The following is a 27235-nucleotide window of genomic DNA, read 5'->3' as shown; positions in this document are numbered from 1 at the left end:
TAATGTGGATTGCACAACACTGGACATTATATTCTTCATTTCCAGTTAATACTTGTACAGCTGCTGTTATTGTGTATATATTTATTTATATTTCTTCATACATTCTTATATAGTTCTATATTGTGTATTTTGTTGTACAGTTATTTAATTTTCAACTTTAATTTATATATTTTATCTTATTCTCCCAGTTAAATTTACCCTTCATTCTAATTTGTGTTGTACAGTTATTTCATTTTTAATCTTAATTTATATTTTATTCCTTCTTAGTTAAATTTACCCTTTTTAATTTTTCATATTTATTTCCTATCTTATTCATAGCCTTTTCCCTTTTTTGTTTTCTTTAGGTCACGAGCAGTTGTCAAAGCATTTCACTACATATCGTACTGTGTATGACTGTGTACGTGACAAATAAAATTTGAATTTGAATTTAAACAGTACCTGGAAGCAGACTGCTTGGTCGAGTTAACCTCCTGAACTATCTACAGCACATGGTGAAAACCTGAAATTAAGACAGAGGAGACTAGAGGTGAGACATGATCATTACTGATTACTGATGACAGATTTAGATATATTTTCATAAACTATTCATTTGCCACATCAATAAACAGCATGGCAGGGCAAAATATGTTTTCTAACATGGCAACCTTTACAAAGTGAAAGGAGACAGAAAGACAGGTGAGAAAGAATTTTACACAGTACTGGTACAGAATCTAGAAAATGTGGGAAAATACTGGCATCATATACAGTACTTACTTCTGAAGAAATTATGATTGGACCCTTTCTGCTATTTGCACATTTTTTGCACATTTTTTACTGTAAATTTCTAAGTTAATTTATAATTTTGTAGTAACCTGTAAATTGTAGATACTGTAAAACTTTTTTCTGTCATTTAATGGTTGGGCATTGTACAGCTACAAGCATTTCATCCCCATGTCATACTGTGTATGGTTGTGTGTGTGTGACAAATAAAATTTGAATTTGAATTTGAAAAAAATTACTATGTACAATAATGGATTTCTATGCATTTTACAGCAGATCAAAACGTTTGTTGTAAGATTCAGATAATTATTTGTTAAAAGCGAGACATTTTAAATGAGAATAAGAGAGAAAAGTATTTCCTTGTGCCCCCCTGGCAACACTTTGCTAGATCCGCCCCTGCACAGTTACCAGCTGTCAGCTGCTTAGAAAAGGATCCTGGTGTCATTTGTCTCTCAGAAACAGTTCATAACTTCAACTCATCCATGTCACCTAAAAGGTAAACCTGTTTCTCCATCACCTGTTCAGCTCTGATGGTTCAGTAAGGACATCTCCTGGTTTCATCTGCATGTTTCCCTCTCACCACATATCCAAACCGACATCATGACCAGCAGCTTTACAGCTGTGGCTCCAGCAAACATCAGCTGATACTAGAAATTAATATTAAATAAATTTTAACAACAGCTGATCAAGCTTAAACGTGCTGCTGAACCTGAAGTTCAGTTCTCCTGACACTCTGACCGGCGGCTGCTTCGGGTCTCTGCTCCTCCTGCCTTTCCGTCATCCACCTGCTGGCCTCCACCACTTGCTAATGTTACTGAATCTGTGGCAGCTCCGCGATAGCCACCACCAAACAACTGAGTTATCTTTACACATCTCCCAGCATCTGGCCAATCCACCACCTTTCATTGTTTATACCGTTACGGTTAAAAACGGGAAAAAAAAACCCATCGGCCCATAAAAACGAGGCATACCGGGCGTTTGCCCGGTATGCCCGATGGCCAGTCCAGCTATGTTTACATGTAACCGTGACCTTTGTTCATTCTGCTTCCCCGGAGACAAAAATCACCTGACCTCTGAGATTCTTAATGAGCACTGAAGGTCCGGGGAACCCCCTTTTAACAGGAAGTCACCTCCAACAGGCCCAGGCTGAGGGAGTGGCAGTTGGTCAGGGGTAGGCCAAACCAATCTTCTGCCATCAGTTTTTAGTTTGTTTGTTTTCTTTTGCCTATTTGATTTGGTTCTTTAGCCATTAGAATTATTGTCTGAAGGCCAAGATGCCCAACAGATTTACTTTACCAAGTGCATCATCACGGCCTTGCCATATCGGTCCATTGGATTAACCTTTGTTATTTATTTTATTTTATTTTCAGTAGTTAGAGACGGGACAGACATGACCTCAACAGGTGAAAAAAAGAAGAGAAAACAAGCAAAAAAGAGAGCAACATAATAAACACAACACCATTGCAATAATCTAGCTAAGTGTAAATAACAGTAAATGTTATTGTGCAGCACGCAGGGCTGACAGCGCACAATGTGCTTTGGGTTAGCAGCCAAGAAAGGTGCCATCAGTTGCTGCCCAGTGATGCCAACCACGTGTGCAAGCTCAGCAGGTGAGTGAAACAACCCGTGGCTGAGAGCAGGAACTGGACTCCCAGGTGTTCCCACATTGACTACAATCTGGGACTCTGGGACTCAACAGCTGTGTGAGGAGCAGGGTGGGTTTAGAGTCAGGATGGACTGGATGGAGCCGAGGTGCTGCAGGAGGCCGTGCGCTCATATGTGGAGCCTCGCTGCAGGACAGTGGCCTTGATCCAGGTGTCCTGGAAGCACAGGATGGGCTTCGGATGCGTTCCTGCTGGGGCGAAGCCTCAGAGGTCTCAGATATTTGCCATAAACTAAAACATGTGGCAGTCCTAAGGAGCCGACAGCACAGCAGTGATGCAAAAGAAGCGTAGCTCTAAAAATTCTCTTCAAACTAGCCAGTAAAAGCAGAAAGATTCCTGAGATTATAGGAAGTTTCCATCAGGATCTGACTGATAGGTTTGTAGCTCGAACCTATTCGCTGGAACGTTAAGGACAATCTGCTACGCAGCAAAAAGCAAGACTCAAGGCACCAAAGTTCTCTGGTTTACTCATGCATGAGGGAGACCTGGCTGGAGCCAAGCGTCGTTCCACCACTTGACCTCTGTCAGACTCTCAGCCAGGTTTCCCCACAGCACTCCTTTTATTGTGGCTACATGAATATGCATAGGGTCATTAACATATAGCATCTTACATAGGTATACATGTAAACAAAGAATACTGTGTGTGTGTGTGTGTGTGTGTGTGTGTGTGTGTGTGTGTGTGTGTGTGTGTGTGTGTGGTACTGCTGATCAAAGGGTCATATAACATGAAGGCAAACATCCTTGGTCAGGAAGAGGGTAGACCCCCCCCCCCGGTGAGGAAGTCCAGCAGTTCATCTAAACAGAAAAGCACTTAGACTAGAACAGACGTAGCTACGTTAATCCTACCATAAAACAATGAAGACAAGGTACGACCTCTCCCGTGCTCCCAGGATGTGGGTGTGCATTCTAGTGTGGAATACACACCAAGCCTTTGCAGCCTGTTAAAGATCACACAACCTATCACTACACAATTGATTATACACCTCTAAGAATATATGGTTAAATATTTCCTAATACAAATGACAATAATAAAATCTAAACCCAACACTGACCCTGATGGTCGTTTTTGCTGTAATGCTCCAATGATTTCATAAATTTGTTGCATATATTTTATAATTTAATCATCAGGGATCTTTTTACTGAGCAGCGATGTAACGTTTGGCTAAAAGGCTCTCACAGAGCTGCAGGTGGACCTGAACTAGAACCACCACATCATCAGCTCATAGCTCAAAGACTCCACCTCCTGTCAGACCGGGGGACGTGGTCTCCGCCCATCAACCCATTCCTGGCCATTTCGTTTATTTGTGACTGACACCTTTGTTTACCTGAGCAGGTGCAGAATATCAATATTAAATCTCAGAGGAAAAAAGTTTGTTTCCTGTCAGGATCAGATGCCAGTCATGTGACTAGCGGGGTTATTCACCCCTCGCTATCAACCGTCAGATGAACCGTTTTACCACCTGATCCAGAGAGAGAGAGCGAGAGGGAGGGCTGAGCCATCAGAGCGACAGATCTTTGAGAGAGAAAAGAAAAGGGGATGAGGAGAGGGATTAGAGGAGAAACAGAAGGAGGCTCGCTGAGGAAGAGGAGGATTAACGAGAAGAGGAAGGGAACAAAAGGAAATACAGTAAGAAGAGAGGAGCTGAGGAGGAGGAATGTTTGATCGCCCGTTTAATCAGCTCATCAAGAATCAACTTGAAGACAGACAGGTGAGTGGCTGTCACACAGACAGGTGTGCTTGCAGACAGACAGACACACGGATGAAATAACCTGAGCAGGTGTGTATGAAGGTGTCTCAGGTGAAAACTGATCTGAAAGCTTCAGGTGATAAAATTATGATTTTCTGAAAGTAAACGAGACATTAGTGAGGAGGTGTTCCTAATGAAGTGGACGCTGAGTGTGTGTCAGGCATGGTACTGATCCCGCTCCGGTTTCATCAGCAGGAAGATTTTAATAAAGAGGAAGAGTCGGAGGACCGAGCGTCTCAGTTTAATCATCTCTGCCATCTCACAAACAAACACAGACTCTGAGCCGAGCTCGGACCGTCTCGCTTTATTTCTCCAGAGGCTGCAGGACGCTGAGCAACATCTACACACCTGCTCCTGCATGATGACGGCTGATTAAAAGACTTCAGGTAAACCGGCAGGTCACAAACATCTGGATGCTTTCAGTAGCTGGTCAGTGCTTCAGGGTCGCCGCTGGTTAGGGTGTTTATACTGGTAGGAAAAACTTGGCGATTGTCACTTTGGGGGGGGGGGGTGTCGGGTTGTGGTACTTCCCTGCCTGAGGCTGAGAGATGGCACGATGCTCGGCTCCAGCTGTGGAACTGGACTCCAGGAAGGCGGGGCTGGATACTGCCCCAGTTTGCAGCTGTCCGCAGTGACAGGTGGTGGGCAAGGGGCGGCGGGTCTTCTTCTATCCCCAAGGTTCACAGCGTTTCTCTGGTGGATGTGAGCCTTGCTTCCCTGCGTGTTTGGGTGGGAGAACAGGTCTCGACTGGGGCTTGTGCGGACTTGTCCAATCACAGCTCAGAGTACTCAGGTCCTGTAGGGTTCGGTTGTCCTGCTGGGAGTCTTCAACGGTCACATGAGCAGTAACAGTGAGATGTGACTGGGAGAAATGGCCTGCCCGGTCTCTGACTTCTTCACAGTTTGTCCATAATGAAGGGGCGCCTGGTTCCAACTCAGCTTAGTGACCGGTTCGTGCAGACTGAGTAGCCTCCTGTAAGGTGCGTTGCTCCTTACGTTTCCAGGCTGAACAAAAACACGTGAAAGCTCTCGGCTGAAGGCAACAATGTAGAAAATATTCATGAATAATTGGTTTGAATGCACAGGCGAGCTTCCAGAGACAACACAAGCCTGTGCCCAAAGGTGGCAGCTGCAAACAGGAAGTGAGGTCATTTTGAGCAGATTGTTTCCTGTCTGTGAACATGTTTGGTTCAAGTTCACGGCATACTCAACGTTTGATGCTCTGTTTCTGTTCTTCCACTGCAGGCCTGTGGGCGGCGAGCAAAACCTTTAGCACACCATGACAACCACACAGAAAGCAGATGGTTGCCATGGTAGCCACCTGTTTGAAGTAGGCCTGGCAAAGCTGTAACTATGGCATGACCTTCAGCTGAACTTCCTGTTTGCCTGACAGTTCATCATGTCCCTCTCACACGCCCTCGCCCTCCTCGCCCTCCTGCTGCCGCGTGGACGGTGTCAGTTTGATGTCTGTCGATCTCTGCGTGGCTCAAAGGCGGGGCCTGAGTTTTACGCCTGTCAGCCGCCCCCAACCAACATGAAGGAGGTGATGCAGATCAGAGTTGACCCCCCTGGGATCACCTGCGGAAACCCACCTGAGAGATTCTGTACACTGGTCAGTCTGACGCACCTGAACACACACACCTGATCACAAACCTGAACACACAGGTGACCTCTGAGCCGACTTCCTGTTGCCTGTGTCACAGAAAGACATTGTAGCTCTGCTCTCTTCATCATTTTCACTCCACAAACTTCAGTTTGTCAGATGAACTCTGTCCACAGGTGAGGGTTTCACTTCACAGAGAGCTTGTGATTGGTGCTGCAGCATCTGAACTGTTTGCTGATGAAATTATTTTAAAGTTTTCCGACTACATTTAAATTGTTGGTGTTTCACTCATTTTAAACGTGAGCAGCTCGTTATCTTTCACCAAAACAAGGAAGAGTAGACGATCACCTGTCAGTCATTGTATGACCTCCTGCAGGTGCCCCGAGCCACAGTTTGGACCCCTCTGCAAACACACAGAGGACACGGTGATCCCGCTGGCTCTCTAATTGTTCCTTTGGGAAGCTGAAGTCCTGCCTGAATTATTGATAAATGTAACAGCTGTAATGAAGCAAAGACTAAATGCTAATTGATTTCATTTGTGTCAGTGAAAAGACCCCGAGAGTCGGACAGGAAGCGTCTCACAACATACGTGAAACACGCTAAAGTTCAGTGGGTTAGACAGGCGCAGTAACGTGATCAGAACATGAACAAGGACGTTCAGACTGTGCAGCAGATGGACTCTGGAGCCACTGGCTCCACTGAAAAACAGACTCAGCTGTAATCACATTGGGTGGAACAGTGGTTATGCCTCCAAGCAAGAAGGTTCCTGGTTTGAATCCCAGCTGTACCTGCACGGCTTTTCGCCAGCTTCCTCCTGAGACTTGCGTGACTAACTGATCTGAAATCAGCTATGAAGTGTGGGAACAACTCATGTTAGCGTTTAGTTGACATGCTCACAGTTCAAAGTGTCGACGGAGCTGTTTACAGTTTTTGAAAGTGAAGAGTGGGCGTAGATACCTGCTATCTGTGCAGGTATCTACACCCCCCAACATTCAATGACATTTCTTATCACACAGGATCAATAATGAGTTTACATTCAGACCACCACACATGCTTTGAGTCAGACTACTGTAACAGTCTTTTAACGGGAATTAATAAGCTTTGCTATCCAAACTTTCCAGGAACCCTGAACATGTTACTCCAGCTTGCTGCTCTTCAGATTTGACTCAGTAAAGTTAAATCCCATTTCAGAGTATCGACCTGCTCTTCCTGTACCAACCGCTGCGAACCCTCAGATCCTCAACACAAACCTGTTTCCTGTTCCCACCTCATGCTAAAGGTGATCGAGTGTTGGCTGTTTTTCACACTCAGCTCTGGAGTGAGCGGCCCGAGGAGCTCTGGCATGCTTTGTCGGGGTTTTCTATAAACTGGTCAATTTGAATGTAGATTTGATGTTTTTGACATTCTTAGTTGAACTCAGTATTGTTTGTAACTTCGTTAAAGTTATTCATTACATTTGGAATAACTGTCAGGTAACTTTGGAGTCTAATTGGCTTATATTACATTGTGGTCACGCTGACAACTAAATACACAAGGATTCATTTTTAAAAACCTTTTTATTTGGAACAAATTAGGTGATATTACTGAGACGTAGTAGTGAGTTTACTTCTGTCGTTGTCACTGGTGCTGATGTCGAAACTACATCTAGTCAGGTGACCAAGAAAGTTAGCGACAGATCGAACAGATTTCATGAGTTTACCCAATTCCTTTAAACTCCAGAGAGGCCTGTAAGACTGCACCTCTGCTTCCTGGTCCCAACTCGGGTCACGTTTTGGGGGGTTTAATAAATTTGGCGGGAGCTGCTCCATCCAAAGCAGGATAGATGCCGTCTCTTCTAACAAGACCAGGGTCCTTCCGAATGTTTCCTAGTTATCTGATGTTGGACTCTGAGTTTGGATATTTTGGTGGAAACTGCATGAAAATTTAAACACTTTCATGATCATCTGACAGGAATGAGTCTAACACGTCTCCTTCAGCATGTATTTCAGGTTTTCGGCCCTCTTCGTGTGATTAGTTAGTGCTGGTTAGTTAAAGCCACATCTCCTGCACACGGCAGCTGAAGTTAAAGGATAAACCTCAAACCCTAATCAGATTAGCATCAGTGTTAATCCCTCTCTGCACATGTTAGAGTCTCTGTAAAGGTACAGCATACTGACCTTTAATGACTAAACAAAGTATGTGTAAGTATAATGGAGGCCTAGGTTAAAGGTCAACATTAATTAAACACAGGCAAACAGAAGCTGTGAGAATACCGCACAGTTTGTGTTTGCAAACGTCATCGGTATTAACCGCCTACAAACAGCATGTCAGACCAAATCAGGAAGCACCCGCAACAATAAAACTACAAACACTGGCCATGAAAAGCCACACTGGTGCTGGTCCATGTTCACCATTAATACTAGCACTTCTGCGCTGAAGTTATGGTCTTTCCTCATCTCAGTCCACTCTGACTACCTCGAACAACACATTTTTAAATTAAATTAAATTAAATTTTATTTATATAGCGCTAAATCACAACAAAGGTCGCCTCAAGGCGCTTCATAGATACAGAGAAAAACCCAACAATCATATGACCCCCTATGAATTTAAACCTCAAAAGTCCCCCTCTTCATTTCTCTCCTGAGAAATGAACTAATTCCTTATTTATCCCTTTAAATTTACTTGCAGGTGAAAATAATAACTAGAATGTAACGAAACAAATCATGCCCACAAATCAAGCTCTAAACCCACTTCTAATTTCTATTTTTGGCCACACACCGTCTACGGGTAACATAAATCCAGTCTTAACACTATTTCTTTGGCAATTTACATAACATACAAATCCTGCAAACTATCACTAAAGTTGCTCTCATTACTCTCCATTACTTTCACAGCGTTACTGGAGGCCAAGGTAATGCCATCCAGAGTAAGAATCTGGTTAGATACCATATTTCTAAGCTTTTCAGGGCCGAGTACAATAACCTCAGTTTGATCTGAATTAAGAAGCAGAAAGTTAGCGGCCATCCAGGTCTTTATGTCTTTAAGACATTCCTGCAGTTTAACTCATTGGTGTGTGTTATCTGGCTTCATGGACAGATAGAGCTGGGTGTCATCTGCATAGCAGTGTAAATGTATGCTATGTCTTCTAATGATGCTGCCTAAGGGAAGCATGTATAATGTATGAGGTAAAAGTAAAAAGAACAAATTCCTGATAAAACATCTGTTTTCTGTGGACTTCCATCACACTCACCCTCTTTTCTCTCAATCAACCTTTGTCTTCGAGGGGCTCCTGCAACACCATGCCTGGGATTATAATGACTGTCTCTGAAATGTGCAGAGTCGCTGCTTTGAAGAGGCGTTGGAATTCTTTCAATTTTTCAGGAGTTACGGGAGCTACAGATGTTAATGTGACAATGACATTCTTGATTGTTTATAAACTTACAGCCCGTGTTCGTGCTTTATCAAATATTGGTGCTCAATGTGGTCTTTCCTCAGGAGAACCCGTACCTGTGCAGCGATGAGTGCGACGCCTCTAGCCCAGACCTGTCTCACCCTCCTCAGCTCATGGGAGACAGGGAGAGGGGTGGGCTCATCACTTACTGGCAGACAATCACATGGTCCAGGTTTCCTGAGCCCCTATTGGCCAACATCACCCTTACCTGGAACAAGAGTCTGGAGGTGGTCGATGACATTGTTGTTACCTTCGAATATGGCCGTCCAACCAGCATGGTGCTGGAGAAATCCATCGACAAAGGTGACTGGAAACCTGTTAAACACCTGTTCTGACTAATGTTTGAGAGATTTTCTGAAACATTCAGCTGATCAACTTCACTGAAGAGTAATTAGCTGAGTGCAGAGTCTGAGGGGTATCATTCAGAAACCCTTGTCTCCTCTGATCCATGGATGTGGGTGAAACAAAGTCATTTATGAAGCTTTTACAGATGGATTTTGTCTGGAGATGATTCTGAAACCAGGAAACAGGAAGTCACAAACACCGTGAACTGTCAAATAATCAGCGTTTGTGTTTCAGGTGTCACTTGGCAGCCGTATCAGTATTATGCCGACGACTGTCTCGAGGCGTTCGGCATGTCGCCCAAACGAGTCTCTGATTTAGCACCAAGTAACATTACCCGGGTCATCTGCACCGAGCAGTACTCGCGCTGGGTCGGCGCTAAGGTCTGTAACTGGACCCTGATGCTGGTCCCGCACAGTATGCAGAACACATTTGTACAGCTTATATTTATTTGTGGTTATCTGAAACTTCTCCTCACCAACAGGAAGAGAAATCTGTGGTGTTTGAGGTGAGAGCTCGGTTCGGGGTGTTTGCTGGTCCAAAGCTGATCAACATGGACGCTCTGTACACTCGGATGGAGACCACAAAGGGACTCAGAGATTTCTTCACTTTCACCAACCTCCGACTGAGGCTCCTCCGCCCGGCACTGGGAGGAACCTACGTCCAGAGAGACAACCTGCTGAAATACTTCTATGCTATTTCCAACATTGATGTTTTTGCCAGGTAACCAACAAAGACCTACCATAATCTAACTATAACTCAGCAACAACTGGCTACATTCACAAATGAGACAAACAAGTCCTTGCCCTGAAAAGACCAACATCCCTACTGGGTAACAAACTAAACAACCACAAACAAACACTAATGTACCATTTCAATGCCAAAACCAGTTAACCAACCTCTATATCACAACCAAGACGAGCCAAAAGCCAGCCATCATCATCAGGCGTTCCCCAACATTACAGCTAATCACAAAAAGTCATGTAGGGGGGCAGAACAGAGAGGGAGGCCAGTTTAAGAGGATTAGGATTTGAGATTTTGGAAAGAAATTGGACTACATTCAGAAGAATTTTCTTTTAAAGCTTACCTGACATCAGGGGGTTTTCAGCAACTTTTGACATACACAGAGGATAGATGATCCATGGTCAAGCTGAACACTGTCACCATCTTGACATGACAAGCAACTCAACCAGTCCCACTGTAGCCCCGCCCTAAATCCTGGCCTGCTTCGAGCAGGACAAACTGTTGTATTCAGTCAGACCTGAAAGTACTCACTGCTCAGATCGCCTGAGCGATCTGAAGGCTCGTACACTTCTGTCCAGTCAGACTCCTTCACAGCCAAGAGGAGTCACTCCCTGCTGGACATTAGAAAGAATGCAGGTTTAAGGAGCAGCGTCCATCTTAGTGGTCTAGTTTCAGGAGTTTCATATGAGTTGGTAAAAGTTCAGGTGAAGCTAAGCCCTTCTTTGTGTGTGTTTCTCAGGTGTAAGTGCAACCTACATGCATCTCAGTGTGCGCTGCGCGATGCGACACTGCAGTGTGAATGCGACCACAATACGGCTGGACAGGACTGTCAGAGCTGCAGCCGAGAGTTCACATCTCGCACCTGGAGACCAGGATCATACCTGCCCCTGCCCAAAGGCACTGCCAATGCCTGTATGTAGCTACACATGCACACAGACACGCACCTGCAAACAGCAATATAAACTCTACACCTGTTTCCATTCATGTCCTTCTCAGGTGAAGCAACAGAACCTGCAGCCAGTAAGTACAGCTCAGCTGATTAGCTGTCTTAACTGTCTGTCTGCTCACCTGTCTGTGTTGCATCATGGCACTTTACACTTGTAAGCAACTGTGCGTTTCTGTGCAGCTTGTCTAAGGTGAGCTTTTAGCAGCTGAATTCACTTCACGTTACATCATCCCCGTCAGTCACACGATAGCAGTCTACAAGGAAAATTTGGATGTTAATTATGTAGTTAACAGATGAGCCGCTCATGCTCTTAGTCTGTGTAAGTTGTTTTAAGTTGCTAGTTGTCACACACACACACTCATCCTAAGAGATGCAACCCTGACTGAATAGAGATCAACAGATAAGCTATATAGATCAGTAGATCAGCTAGTGACTGACTTTTTTAGATCTGAGGAGTCAGCAGCTGAATTCTCAAATTTCTGGACAAACGCGATTCAAAGTTTCTGAGACTAAAGCACAGGGTGGAAACAGTCTCGGCTAAAGAGAGGATTTGTCCAGCAGTCTGTGGATTTAGCTGCATTAGAAATTGTTAGTGTCCATAAAGCCTCTGCAGGACACAGACCGGGTGTTTCTTACAATCACAGGAGATGAGATGTGGCTGGATGGGCTGCAACAGACTCCAAACTAAACCCAATGTTATGGCCTCAGCACCCTATGCAGGAAGGACCAGAGATAATAACCCCACCCAAGCAGAGCAGAGGCTGATGAGCCATGGCAGAGATCAGGTGACTGAGGATGAGCTAGATGCATAAAAGAAACCCAAACTGTACGAACCTTGAGATCCAGGTTCAGTTGCAAAAGGAGCCTCTGCGCTGTGGTTCATTGTACAATGTTGACCTGTTGATGGTGTGAACACATCTGTATAATTTCTAAAATAGCGCTGCTGTTCAGACTGTTAGGGGACAGGTATAAACATGTTGATATTTGGGGTGCTGAGAAGGAGGTTTGGTCTCAGATTTAAAGACAGGACTTGAAGAAAATAAGCATCAAGACTAGAAGATTAATGGCTCAAATGGTTTCTGTTGTTGGTTAGGGATTGCATGAGGGATGGGGTTGATTGCAGTTCCACTAAGACCAGGTTTTGGTTCCAGGGAGGCCTTTGAGAGCAGGTGGTTTACTCTGGAGTCTGTCAGCCTGACCATCTGCGTGGCTGTTATGAGAATGTTCATTTATTGCACTCCCTTTCATTAAAACCTCCCTGGAGTCTCTTAGCTGTAAAAAGATCTTGTTTTCATTCTTTTTCTGGTCTGGCTTCATGGTGGGACACACCCAGCTCACCAGTTTATTTTTACAGCCAGAGAATTAGACTGGAAAGCCCCAGTACCCTGTTCTGCAGACTGTAGAGAAAAGATTACTAAAGAGACGTAACTCTTCTTCTCTGACAGCAGGTGGTGACTCTAACTCTGAAGCATCTGATAGACCTGCCACATCAGATGGAGTGACTGACAGTACTACTACTGCTACTATTACTACTGTACCTGAGAGCAGGATGCCAACCGACACAAATACTGCTGTTGGCATTACTACAGCCACAACTGACAGAACTACTACAGCTACTGTTCCTACTAAAACTGACTTTGGTACCCCAGCTGACAGTACTACTACTACAACTACCAGTGACAGTACTACAGCCACTTATACTGTAACTGACAGTACTACTAAAACTGATACTAATACAGCTTTGAGTACTACTAACCGCATGACTGATAAGACTTTGAATGACCCAACTTCTCCTAAAGACATTCCTTTGACTACATTCATGTACACATTAATGTCTGATAACAGCACAGAGGGTCCTCTTATGGTTTCAGCTGATATTTCTACTAATACTGGAGGCAATTCAAGTACCAGTACATACATGACTGACTCTAGTACTGTGACTTACTTTACTAGTAGTAATGATTCAGCTGACCTTCCTTTAACTGCTATTGACTCTACCTCAACACTCACAACTGGTACAGTAGTTCTTACTGCTGTCCGTGGTACTATTAGTACTACAGGTTCTGTTGCCTTTACAGACTCATTCAGTACAGCTGGACCTACCACAGACACAGCTCCACCCAACAATCCACGTCTGAAGACTGGAGAAAAACCACCTCCCAGAGTACTAGACAGTACCACCAGCCGTCCTACCAGTACCACCCCCACTGTCCAAGGCAGCAGTACTGACACTGGAGGGTCTATCTCTGACCCACTGGGTCCACCCTATAACTCCACTTCAGACGTTGGTGTGCTTGGGACTGATATATCGAAGGTGGTGACCAGTGCTGTGTCACCTACTGTCCCAACACCATCAGCTGGAATTCTGCCTCTAACAACCATCCCAGAAACGTTTTCCCCAGGTGACGGGTCTCAATCTGAAAACTTTCTCCCCACTGGATCTGTCCGTATCAGTCAGGCTGGAGATACTCTCTTTACAACAAAACGTGATGGAATTTCTCTTCGTCCTGATATACCTCCTCTGGCTGTACCTCCTCCAGATCTACCACTGGAAGCTCCCTCTGTGGATATACCTTCTGCTCTTAATGAAGCCCTTCCTGATGTAATTTCTCCTGATGTTTTACTGGATATACTATCTCCGGATACACTTTCTCCTGATGCATCATCTCCAGTTACACTTACTAATAATGTACAGCTACCAGAAATGCCCCCTCTTGATCTATCATCTCCAGATACACTCACTCCTGATGAAATAGTTCCTTTTGTTCCAACCCCCAATGTACTGTTTCCAGGTGCACCATCTCCTCCTGCTTTATCTTCCCTCAATGTTCCAGCTCCTGATGGAGCTCCTACTGATATATCTTTCCTTGAGGTACCTACTCAAGAACTTCCTCGTCCTGATCTCCCTCTGGAAGGACCACCTCCTGACAAACCTGCTCCTGATGTACCTCTTCCCGACCCGCCTTCTCGTAATGTATTTCCTCCCGATACACCTCCTCCTGACCTACCTTTTCCTGATCCGCCTTCTCCAGATGTACTTCCAGATGGGCCATCCATTAAGACTCCAGATACTTCAGTAGATTTTCCTCCTCCTGATGTACCTTCTCCTGATGGGGCATCTCCAGAAATACGTCCTCCTGATGCTACCCCTCCAGCTCCAGATATTCCTGTGGACTCCGTGTTGCCTCCCTATGGAGGTGGTCCTGTATCAGACACAAAGTCCGCTACTATAGATCAGTCTGACCCTGCTGGTGATTTAGCACCTGTTGACTTTACCTTCCCAGTTCCAGAAAACCCAAAGTCAGTTGGCCCTGGACAAGATTCAGGATCTGATTCTCAGCCCATGCCTGTGGTTGAACCTGGCAATGTTTCAAGTGACAATATTGAAACGCCTGGATCTAATTCTATCAATGCTGGACAGGAATCTTTTCCAGTAAAGCAAGGCAGAGGAGAGACAGGAAATGAAAAATCTGAATCAAGTGGTCCAGATTCTTCTGTGCCATACAGAAACATTCCTAATGTGGATCCAGGAGTGGATCCAGGCAGTGAGAATCCTGCAGTAGATTCTACAGCAAACAAAAAGGAAAGAACGTCTTCTGGAGAGGAATCTGTTGAACCATCAGGAGGGTTGAAGTTTGAGGAAAAGAAAGACTCGAAACAAGAAATGACAAGAGAGGCAACAAAGGAAAAAGGTACAAAAACAACAGATTAGGATTCACAGTCAACAGATATTAGTGTAGAAAGTATCCTTGTTGTTAATAGATTACTCCACCCATCAACCCATCCATCCATGGTAAATGGACTGATTCTTATATAGCGCTTTTCTACTTTCCCGGAGTACTCAAAGCGCTCTATACAACATGTCACATTCACCCAATCACACCCATTCTCACAAGCACTGACTCTAAACTTAGTGCTTTCTAAGTACATGCACACAAATTCATATTCTGATGGAGCAACTTAGGGTTAGTATCTTGCCCAAGGGTTGGGTACTGTTTCCATGGCTGAAAGTTTCAGTGTTAAGTGGAACCTTTGGAGATTTCTCCATCATGGCATGATTGGTCAGATTACTGACACTGGGCGGATTGTAGGTTTATGCAAATTTGAAACCATTTTCTATTGAAGCATTAATGGCAGGTTTTTAGTGTTTTTTAGAAGAAATGTAAACAGAAAACATCAAAATCCTCATACAAATTAAGTATTTCATTTCCTTTTTGAACCAAGCAGTGCCTGAAGCCAAAGAGGAAACTAAAGAAAAATCTAAAGCCGAAGGAGAGAAGGAGAAAGAGGACAAAGGCTATGAGAAGAAAGGTACAGAATGCAGTCACTGTACTGCCATACTGCCACCTACTGGCAGGTAGTAGTAATGTAACCCTCATGGTAAAAATCCTAACAGGATGAATAGATCCAGTAAACGTTGTGCTGATCCCTGATTGGTAGATCATGCAGTGGTGACCCTGACTTCATATTGCCATGCTTACTGGTTACGCACCTGGTTTTGTGTCTAAAGCAACCCAGAAGATCCTGATTCCAGGAGGACCAAAGTTCAGTCAGCTGTCCAAAATTGCCTATGTGAGCTTCCAGGGTAAGACCTCTGTGTCCCACCCATTGACTGTAGAAAACATGGACGACGCGTCAGGTCCCCAAAAATGAAGCCAAAACGTCTCTATCGCCCCCTGGTGTCTGGCTGCAGTATAGGTCATAAACCCCGCCTCCTCCTTGTTAGCGGATGGGACGGGGGTCAGACTAAAATTAATTAATTCTCCTCAGATAATCTTTTTCCATAGATTCTTTCTTTTGTTATCAATAGTTGCTGATTTATGTCCAAGGGGTCTCCTTTCCCATAAGTTTGATTCTAATTCCTACTGCGGTGATGTTAAATTGGGGTGAAACGTCATCATAGCAGCTTTGACTGGCAGCTGCAGTCACGGAGAAACTTGCGTATCTCTGTTCGGGAATAGCAGATAGAGCGTAGGCTCTGAGAGGAGGGCCAGCGTTTACGCTTCGAAAACACGACCGAGTGTTTTAACCTGACAGCCTGAGGTATTCTTCAGTAAACTGGACTACCCGACAGAAGGACCCGAGGCCCCGCTGCACTTTTTCGGTAAGTTAAACGTGTTTGTAAGCTAATCCGTAACTACCGTCCTTAGCTAGCTCCTGAGACCTAGCTAGCTAAGATGAGCACTCGGCTGTCAGGGTTCGTTTAGCTAATCTGTGCAGGTGAATGAATTTACCCTGACTGAAGAAATCAAGAGAAACGCTCTGCGCTGCTCAGTCACTAATTACCGTTACTGTACTTTTATTACAAGTGTTATACTGTAAAAGCAACAGGCTGCATCCTGCTTCAGCTCCTGTGCAGAGCTGATTATTAAATATCTTAAAACAGCAGCATGTTTTCAGTCTCCACATGTGTAAAGACAGTAACACCATTTTTTTAAGCTTGTACTTCAGTAACTCCTCATTAATCTGTAACTATGGATTAAACTGTAGAACTGAAAAAATGTAAGAGAAGAGCTTCAGATCCTGAGTGTGTGAGGACAGAAGGATCAGCTTTATTTTAGATTTAAGAGATAAACTTTATATTTCAGTTTGTGATGGTTCTGTTCTGTTTGTGATTACAGGAGCTGCCCTCAGATTCAGACCTCAGCACCACCCAGTGACAGCAGACAGATCATCCAACATGTTCACATGTTAACTGCAAAATGAACTGATGAAAACAGTACAAAGGTTAAAGTGCCACATGTGCTGTAGTGAAAGCTGCAGCTGTTTTATTGATAAAGTTAAAGACAAAAAAACAAAACGATTAATCACTCATGTAACTGTGTCACTGTATATCAGCATTAACAGGACCTCAGTTTGGTGTTTCACAAAGCTGCTGATAGGGATGGGTACCGGTGTCCGGTGCCATGATGGCACCGGTTCTGACATAAACGGTAGTAACCAGACCGAAAAGCAGCGCACATTTCGGTGCTTTATTTCGGTGCTTTTTCTTCCTGAGCTGTGATACACTTCTAGCCAATCATTTTACGTTTCCGAGGATAGTAGGCGGGCCCAGGTACGTACGTTCTTTTAGAGCAGAGCTACAGATTAAAAACGCCCAGGGCGAAGCGGTCAAAGTCTGGCTGTACTTCACAGCAAAAGATGCAAACTCAGCAGCAACAAGTGCTTTAAGCTGATACTGTGATACTGTCAAAGGAGGTAACACCTCGAATCTGATGAAACACCTGGCGACGCATAGCGTTTTTTTTAAAAGCCCAGAAATGCGCCGTATTTGATAGCTTGCTGCGAGACCTCACACCGAGCGCATCTACTGTGGGTGGGTTGCCTGTTATGCAACATCCCCCAAAAACACGAGGAGGAGAGTCCTGGCCCCTAGCCCTGCCAGTGTAGCAGAAATGATGAGGATGATGATGCAGCAGCAGCCGTTCTTCTCTGCGTGAGTAGCTAAATGTTGTTCGTGTGTAATTTACGTTGAGTAGGCTAGCCACGTTATTACATTAATGCATGTAAGGTGAACTAGCAAACATCATCATAGCTACATGCGGCTGTCCTCTTGTTTGATGGCAGATACTCCCTTCACCCTGGCCAAAAAGGCTAAAATGACCAAAGAAAAAGTGGGAAACAGTTAAACATGAGAGGTTTTGGACAAAGTTTATTTTTTCCATTGTTTAAGCACTGCTTCCAGCCAAGAGTGATACCATATATGCCCCATAGCTGCAGAAAAGGCTAACATTGTTATCTTTTTACAAAAAACAGCTGAACATGAGAGGTTTTTGGACCAAGTTTGTGTTCTCCATTCTTTTTGTTCCTAGGACGACCGTGGCTCAGGGGGTTGGGAATCGCATCTGTAACCGGAAGGTCGCCGGTTCGATCCCTCGGCTCTCTGTCCTGGTCGTTGTGTCCTTGGGCAAGACACTTTACCCTACTTGCCTACTGGTGTTGGCCAGAGGGGCCGATGGCGCGATATGGCAGCCTGGCTTCTGTCAGTCTGCCCCAGGGCAGCTGTAGCTACAACTGTAGCTTGCCTCCACCAGTGTATGAATGTGAGAGTGAATGAATAGTGGTATTGTAAAGCGCTTTGGGTGCCTAGAAAAGCGCTATATAAATCCATTATTATTATTATTCTTTAAGCACCGGTTCGAGCACCGGCACCGTTTCAAAAGTACCGATTTGGCACCGGTATCGGATAAAACCTAAACGATAACCATCCCTAGCTGCTGATCTCAGACCTGCACAGCTTCCGTTTTAAACACTTGATGTACTCAGCTGCATGAAGAGCACGTTTGAGTTTCTCTGACACAATTAAATAAAACCTGATGAAGGTCAAAGGTCGTCACTTGTATGTTTAACTACAAATTTGTCATCTGGAATTCTTTCAGTTTTTTGCAGATGGTGGGTTATTTACCATAAAGTGATTCAGAGTTATTCATACCAGAGTAACCAGAGAGGATCATATATTTTTAAATATACAAGTTTCTACAGGACTGAATATAATATCTTTATGTAAAAGCCTGGAGCCTCTGGGGAGTATCCGAGTATTTATAACATTACACAACCCAAAGGTCTCCATCACAGTGTTCATGAAATGCTGGGTTTATCCATCTTCTGGGGCGGGCCTACGGAGGAGTGCTGAAGATTTCCCTGTGAGGGAGCTGCTGGTGAAGATCATGAGTCCTGCTTGATCAATGCGATGAGCTTCAGTCTTCCAGGGGCCCGTTCTTCGTACCTCGCTAAGTAAGTTAGCTGGATTTGATTGTTGACGATTTCGCGTGATCTTGGATCGTTCGGTTCTCCGAAGCTCATCCGGGACTTGCTGTCATAGCAACAGATCCGTAAGCGTAAACCTGCTCGGGAGCAGGCTTACTTTATGTAAACAGGATTAGATCGCGGCCACGCAGATATGTCCGCTTCATTTATACGAAAGCAACAGCGATATTTTACCACTGTTTTACCATAAATAAATATTATCAATGTAACTAAAGATAATGCAGCACTTGATCCTTTTATTGATGTCACACAGATACATACAGGTCATTTCGTAAAAAAAGGGAAATGTACTATTAATCATTCTATTACATGTATTTGATTATTTCAGATGTAATTCATATTTCAGAGTAGTAATTGTAAATTACTTCGTGTAATCAAGATGAGAGACCACGGCTATAAAAGCGAAGGTGGATTTGGGAAGCCTGTCGCAGCCATGTCCTGTCCGTTTACGCGAGCAACCCATTGCAGAAGGTGCAAGATTGATAAGGAGAGTCCTCAGAATCCAGCGTATATTGCGGGATAGACAGGATCCTTTAGCTCAGCGCGACAGTGTGCTCATAGAGAGATATCGATATTCCCGTGAGGGTATTATTTACTTAACCAACTTGTTGACGAGGGGGTGCAGGACCACCACCTGTCTTTTTTTGCTCTGCCCTTTTCTTGGTTGCTGTTATAAACAAACAAACAGATTATTTCAGGGTCTCTTTCCAAGAGACGACAAGCAATATAAGTGATAAATATTACCATTCTGTAAAATATTCTTATATTTCACTTTTACTTGTTCCCATGTTCTAGTGGGTCCTGTCGTGGCTCTAATGTGAAAGGGGATATAATGTAATATAATATAATAAATTTACCCTACCGCCTACTGGTGTTGGCCAGAGGGGCCGATGGTGCGATATGGCAGCCTGGCTTCTGTCAGTCTGTCCCAGGGCAGCTGTGGCTACAACCGTAGCTGCCTCCACCAGTGTGTGAATGTGAGAGTGAATGAATAGTGGCATTGTAAAGCGCTTTGGGTGCCTTGAAAAGCGCTATATAAATCCAATCCATTATTATTATTATTATTAAATTACTTACGAGTTTAATTTGTCAGCAACTTCCTGCCAGCCCTCTCTCCTTGCTTTTGCAGCCTTTGCAGTGTTCCCTTGCGTTTTAATTAAACTCTGAAACTCCTGAAATCCCTCAATCAAGAGTTCTTGCTCTGCTGCCGAAAAATACCGAGTGCGCTCCTTCGACATTTTCGCCGACCAATCAAAGGGTTGCCGATCAATGTTTCTACTATCGATGCGTAGCCCCTGTTAAGCCACCCAGTGATCTCACATTACTTCATCCAGCTGTACTGATCGTCAACAACAGGTTTGTTCGGAGAACCGGGATAGCGAGCTCAAAGTTAGCGCGATGATTTGATCTTGGATGTGTCATTCGATCTTGGATGTAGTAAGCGAGGTACGAAGAACGGACCCCTGGTGTTTCTTAAATGAAACCTCTTTCAGTGGGTCAACAGAACAGCTGGCACAGGACAGCTGTGATGAAAGAAAGGCAAGAAGTTTCTCCAAACCTTTGGACCCAGAAACCCAGCTTGGTCCTGATGGTCTGCCTCACTAGTTTCTCTCCAGGGTGAATGTAGCTGTTGATATAATATGGACTCTATTATTAAATGAAAAGAACAAATTAGACTACACTACTGAAACCTCCTGCTGATGTTTTTAAAGTTTCCATGTTACCAGGCTATAGAGATTTAAACAGTTTTAGATCCATTACACTCACAGTCTTATGTTAAAATCTCAAAGGACAGCGTTATATTTTTGATATTAACAGTAACTCTGGGCCTCTGTGGAGTGTGCAGCTGATCTCATCACTGTCTAAAAATGGAAACAAAACCTAAGGAGTCCTGAATCATTCAATAACAGACTATTAGAGTAACAGGTGTGTAACATCGCTAGCTAGCTAGCAACAAGCCTCCAACACAGTGCGTATGCTAGCGGCTAATCTAGCAAACTAATTAACAACAGAGTGATTTTAGATGTTGTAGAACTATAAGATGATAAGCTGTGTTTCTTTCTCATAACAGTGACGTGGTTGTATTTACCTTAATTTAACGAGTCGTCAGTCGCGGTAAACCAGCTAAAAACTGGAGCAGCCGGGCTACGTAAAAAGTGTAGGGGGCATGTTTCCGGCCATGTCCAGCGGGTGTGTGGGCGGGAGCGTGACGCAGTCGCTCCACCTCAAGTCACTACTGCGCAGACTCTGGCTCCAAAAATGCAAGATGGCAGCCTCCACAAGTGGGATATTTTGGCTTCATTTTTGCACAATGTCACTGTCACTACCCGATCCGTACCGGAAACCCGATCGGTACCCCGCATGCGCGAAAGGTTTCTACTTCCGGTCGTAGCGTTTTACGATAGTTATGGGTCAGAGTATCTGTTAAGAATAACAAGTATCTCTTAAAATGTTTGCAATAATGAAACATTTCAATATAATGTAGACAAAAACGAAAAATAAAAAGAAAGTTACGGATCAGGACTCTCCGATCCTTACTGCGCATGTGTAAAGTCTGACCGTACAAATCGGGTCTACCCGATCCGTAACGCGCATGTGCAGATGTTTTCTTCTTCTTCTGTTCGTTTAATGGCAGTTTACTCCCCAGTGTACGAGGATACCGCCACCTGCTGACCGAGCGAATAAACCCTATTATAAACTGAATTATCGTCATTACAAACGTGTGTTAAATCTGATTTAGCGATAGTCGAGTGTGTTTATGCTTGTCTGTGAGGAGAGGATTGTTGGAATAGTGATGATGATGTGCGCTATCACTGTCAATTGTCAGTAAACACTTAATCTGGCTGATGAATCTACACGTGAGATATTACAAAGTCTGCATTATTAACTCTGCAATTAGGCGCCATTCTTCTTATTTTACGGCGCTGTTGCTCAATCGGGGGACGCTCTCTGTTGAGGAGAAAAGCATGAATTTCTTTGCATACGGATTATCCATTGTTTAAATGTCCCGGGCAGTCGAAAAGGAGGCAGAGCTGTTGAGAAATGCTAGGAGCTAACTGGGCGCTAACCGCATCATTCAAATATATTGAATGTCGCAAAGAGAGGAAGTGACGTAAGATTTGCGCATGCGGGGTACCGATCGGGTTTCCGGTACGGATCGGGTAGTGACACACAATGCGAGGAGGCGCTGTCAAGTCGTCCATGTTTTCTACAGTCATTGGTCCCACCCTATACCTGACCCCACCCACCAAACAGACCTCGCAGTGAAATAGACTCCCCCCCCCCCAACCACCTCCAGATACACTGATCGTGTCCAGAAATTTTTTTTCACAAACTTAAGTAGACACTGACTCCTTCCTATCAGCACTGGTCCCGCCCCTCATTGCTCTAACTCCTCCCCCTTTATTTCACTACGTACCATGATGAGCACTAATAAAACAATGTCTCCCCATCAAAGTTCATGTTGTGTCATCAATCTATGTTTGATGTCCGGGGGGTGTGGGTGGGGCTGTGGGTGGTCCTTCTTTGAACACAGGTGTGTGTGTGTGTGTGTGTGTGTGTGTGTGTGTGTGTGTGTGTGTTTCCTTCAGACTGTGAGTGTAATGGTCACTCCAACCGCTGCAGCTACATCGACTTCATCAACGTGGTCACATGTGTGAGCTGTAAACACAACACGCGGGGGCAGAATTGTCAGTACTGTCGCCTTGGTTACTACCGAAATGCCTCGCTGCCGCTGACTGACGAGAACGTCTGTGTTGGTCTGTAACATGCACACAAACGCAGAGATAGAGCTCAATGTGAAGTTAGAAACCTGTAAAACATCTAAAGGTTGAACCGTAGCTCTGGTCTTGAGCTCTTCTATGACAACCAGGTCGAACATGTAAAAATCTCCTCAGATGTCTTCACACAGCTCTGACTTTATAAGATACCAAAGTGTATTCTCATCAAACGGCAGCACAATGTTCCACAGGTCAGAGGTTGTCTTATCACATTAGTTTATGTTAATATCTCACAGTGAGTAACCCATCTGAGCCAGACCTAAAAGGTAGAATGGAGATCATATATCTTTCAGGAGCAGGACCACACCTCTGTACACGCCCCGTCCAGTTCTCTGTCTATAAATGACCAACCCCACTGCCGCACTGTGGCACTACAAGCTATTCATACGCATTTTTGTCAGTATGTGGGGATCTGCCCAGGAGCCACTGCCAGTTCCCAAACCACAGCTCAATTCATGCTCACGTCATCCACTTATCTACTAAAAACACAATCTGTTACGTCCCAGTCTAGGAATACAGGTGCGCAACATGAGGGTTAAAAGGAAAGTGACCCCGCCTCGCTCCCCAGAGCCATATCCAGAAGCCAGTTTACAGGTTAAGGTGCTTTCATTGCTACGAAAAACTGAAAACTTTAACTCTGGGGTGAACACAGGCCAAAATAACAAACAAAGCAAGCTATTCCAAAAAGGGAGGTGCTACCTAAACCCTGGGAAAAACAAAAACCAACTCCCTGATTTAATAAACAAGAGCAAAAAGTACAGAAAATAATAAGGCAGCTTCAGTACAGTGTCTACAACCGACATACAAAACTTAATGATTCTCTAAAGTCACACACGGACGTTTATCAAAGATGGTTTGGAAGCCAAGGATGGTCTGCTGCTGGAGAAGGCTTTTTAAAACAGGCACTTGGCACAGGACGCTCGGAACAAAATCCAAACACCGTGATCCAAAATATGGGCGGGGCCGTAACACTGTCCAACCTGAGGATGTGGTCCCAGCTAGTGAATAGATAGATAGTCTATTGATCCCACAGGGGAAATTGTCGTGTTACAGCAGCATGACAAAGAGGAAAAATGGTCCACTCCACAATAAACAACAAATAACACAGTTGGAGTGCCACAGGTGAGGGCCTTCTACTATGACACAGCACAGGAATTTATATATTTTTATATTTACAACAGCGACACAAACAAAAGTAAGAATGAAGTCGGAAACAGTAAGAGTCAGACTGACATTGTGCAAACTGCATGAATAAGTCCTGTTTACACTGTACATGTAAGGTGTAACACAGACGTGTTTGGGATGTTGTGTCCTCAGAGTGCGAGTGCCACGCAGACGGCAGCGTGTCTCCTAGATGCTTGGACTCGGGTCTTTGTCAGTGTAAAGATGGAGCCACGGGGAGGCGCTGTGACTCCTGTTTACCTGGATACACCTGGAGAGGAGGCGGGGCCGGCTGCACAGGTACACAGAGGGGCTGAATATGATGCGCCTCATGTTATCGATGAGCTAATTGGTGATCGATGATCTTTCACCATCAGCAAACGTGTGCGACAGTGAGCGTTTGGTCTGTCGGAATGGAGGAACCTGCGTCGACTTCCTGCGCTGCATCTGTCCTGAAAACTTCACAGGTAAACACAGCTCAGGTGGTGTAGGTGGGTTGGGAGATGCAATGATGTCACAGAACAACTTGATGATGCCACGTGCCCCTTCAGGTTTATTCTGCGAGCAGAGGGTGTGTCTGAAGAAGAACGGCTGCCTGGAGAACGCTGAGGACTCCGCCTCCTCTCTGGCATCACACCTTTACCTGCTGACCTTCGGTCTGATCACCGCCACTTTCTGCTGACCCCGCCCCCAGGCACAATGTCCCATAATGACATTACCTGGGACGATGTGATTGCAACCAAATGTTTTTCACTGAACTTCATGTTTTTTTACATTGTCGTACAGGATATTACATCACAATCTTATGACATCACATAAGGCCCTGCACACTAAGACGATCATCACATTATAATTTTAGGAGATCAACAACAGGTCACTTTAACCTGACAAATCAGAGACAGCCGAACTCTGCAGGAAGAGAGCTGCCTCAACCCTACTCTCCCTCCAGCCCGTCTTCTCCACATCGTCTTCTCCACATCGTCCTCTCCACCCCGTCCTCTGAATAATAAAGGTTTATCTTATCTCCTTCTCCCCCTCCTCCTGTGCGGTTCAAGGACTCTTTAATTTGTATGGATGAAGCTCTGCAAAAACATTGTCACCCATACTGCACTTGGAGCTCTGACTGGTGCATACGTCTGAAGGTCAAACTGAGTGAAATCAGCTGATCAATACGTTACGTGTCCTCTCTATTTCATGCAGAAATGTGATGAAGTTTATTGACAAAGCCGCTGATCGCTCGCCCAGCTGCAGCATTGATAAATGGTGATTCTTTTTGTGGCAACATTTTAGCTTCATACCTTTTTTAAAAATATATATTTATGTTTTATATTCCCAAAGGTTGATTCTGTTCATCTGTTCATCAGTGGGAGAAACATTTCATCATCATCCAGGTGACTTCTTCAGTCTCAGCTGACTGCAGTTTTCCCCAAACCTTATAAACAGTACATTTGCATAATGACTGAAACTAAAAAACTAAACTAATACCAAAAATTGGTCGACCCCAAGGATCATGGTGCACGCTGTTAAGTGCAGGAGGATTGGCAGGATTTATAAATCGGGGAAACCAAACAACCTCTGGCTACAACACAGAAGAGCCACCTCATCAGGCCAGGACTCTGCAGTCTGTTTACACCTACAGGCCAGTGGACACTCTTTCAATTATGAGGATGTAACATCCTGGACAGGGAGGAACGCTGGTTTGAGGGCGGAGTCTTTCCCTTTCATTTACATGAAAAGGGAAAGACCATCTCTGAATCGAGGAGGGGGCCTAAGGGTACATCTGTCACCATCTACAATGCTGTGATTGCAGCCATTGCAGCCAGATTTAAACCCAGTGGGAGTTTTAAATCTGGGACTCCCCACCATTTGACCTTAGAACTGAAGAAGCTTCTCGGATGAGAGGTGAAACGTCTTCAAGCAACTCAAGAAGTCCAGACGCTTTTCTTTCCAAGCTCCTTAGACTACGATGACCTGGATGACTGAGAACCTTCACAGACATACCTGGATGATTGAGCATGCATTAATATGTTTTATATTGTGTTATATTTTATTATTTGTTTTAATACTGACACGTTTAACTATATGTAATCCATTATGGTGAAGCTCAGGGATAGATAAGATAGTAATTGGTTTAAAATGGAGCACTGTAACAAAAAATAATTTCCCCCAGGGATCAATAAAGTATTCTGATTCTGAATTACAGGTAGTTTTCTTAAACATGGCCTCTGATTGTGTTCCACCCTGTTAGGGACGTTTACATATAGACCATAAATAGTTAAACATGTAAATATTGATCAATAGTGACTTTAGACAAATTATGTCCCTTTTGGTAATATAATGTTTTATTCTTGAAACTGTAACAAGTTATTTAATAACATATACCACAGGTCTGTATTATACAAAAACCAGTTTATTTTAACCCATGTTTTCCGACGGCATGGAAAATACTTGCAGTTTTAAAAACATATACATATGTGTGCATTTAATGTTCCTGTCTTCTCAACTTGGCACAAAAATTTTCACAACGCTTATTGGTACTGTTCAGTAATCTTTTTCATTTCATTTCAAAAAAACATTTTTCCAAACAGGATGGAACATCAGTGTTTTCAATTTTAACATCTGAGTAAATGTAATGGAGACCAGGGGTTCCATTACCTTGGTGGCATTGTTAATGATAAATGGGTGGATTGGGAATTTAAAATAGGGTAATAAAGAAAACACATTCGTTCTTATGGAGTCTTTTATTAGGTTTATTTTGACATACGATTAAATTGACAGCTTGTGAAGGTGAAGAGACAGGGGGACTGGCCTACCTGTGTCAGAGAAGAGCCAAAGTTAGAGCTGTTTACAGTTAATCATATGTCAATAACCTAAATATATGTGAAATTAGAACTTGTAAAGGTACTCACCTGTCCTGGTTGCTTCTTGCAGGATGTGGAGCAAAAGAGTGAAAGCGGCTCAATCACCTGTTTAAGAGCTCCTGGAGCAGACCAGTGTGCCAGGTTAGGGAGTGTGGTTAAAGAGGGTTTTAATTTATAAAGTAACGGATGAAGCTTATGTTATTGGTTTGTTTATAGTACGTGTTGGAAATATGTATATGTTTGTTATGTGCTTTAATGTTATTGTATGTTTGTTTGTGTGGAGGGCTATGTTTTCATGTTGATTAGTTAACCCCATACTTGGGCTATTCCGGATGCTCACCTGAAAAGGTAGAGTATAAAAGGAAGGCATTTTGTTTAGTTGTAGTTAGTGTTTGTGCTCTTATCATGCTCCTTCTTTAATAAAGTGCCAA

The 27235-nt window shown here is 44.0% G+C and overlaps 1 protein-coding gene and 1 long non-coding RNA gene across 2 annotated transcripts; one reads left to right on the top strand and one right to left on the bottom strand.

The window, feature by feature from the left end:
• Window positions 1-12: 12 nt before the first annotated feature.
• LOC146658297 (uncharacterized) lies at window positions 13-15859 on the bottom strand. The gene is made up of 3 exons (XR_014914157.1): window positions 15729-15859; window positions 14245-14439; window positions 13-499 (listed from the first exon to the last, which is right to left on the bottom strand). It is a non-coding gene; the product is annotated as an uncharacterized LOC146658297 (long non-coding RNA).
• LOC146658296 (uncharacterized) lies at window positions 5430-27235 on the top strand. Its single transcript, XM_085426687.1, has 13 exons — window positions 5430-5783; window positions 9249-9507; window positions 9784-9929; window positions 10031-10269; window positions 11030-11202; window positions 11287-11310; window positions 12682-14928; window positions 15461-15547; window positions 15747-15821; window positions 22594-22761; window positions 24100-24243; window positions 24321-24410; window positions 24495-27235. Exons 1-13 carry the CDS (start codon window positions 5571-5573, stop codon window positions 24623-24625), a joined length of 3996 nt encoding a protein of 1331 aa, XP_085282813.1. The 5' UTR covers window positions 5430-5570; the 3' UTR covers window positions 24626-27235.

Source organism: Rhamphochromis longiceps, linkage group LG12 (assembly GCF_057381845.1).
Source record: "Rhamphochromis longiceps isolate RC_006_pf linkage group LG12, R_longiceps_female_GT1.1, whole genome shotgun sequence".
Classification (NCBI taxonomy): Eukaryota; Metazoa; Chordata; class Actinopteri; order Cichliformes; family Cichlidae; genus Rhamphochromis; species Rhamphochromis longiceps.
Note: the sequence above shows the minus strand (reverse complement) of the source record. Positions and strands in the feature narration are given on the sequence as shown.

Excerpts from the sequence above, each read along its gene's own strand:
- LOC146658296 (XM_085426687.1), top strand. The coding sequence starts at position 5,571 with ATGTCCCTCTCACACGCCCTCGCCCTCCTCGCCCTCCTGCTGCCGCGT. Across the intron at positions 14,929-15,460 it reads AGAGGCAACAAAGGAAAAAG|CAGTGCCTGAAGCCAAAGAG; the intron begins GTACAAAAACAA and ends TTTTGAACCAAG. Across the intron at positions 24,411-24,494 it reads CTGTCCTGAAAACTTCACAG|GTTTATTCTGCGAGCAGAGG; the intron begins GTAAACACAGCT and ends GTGCCCCTTCAG.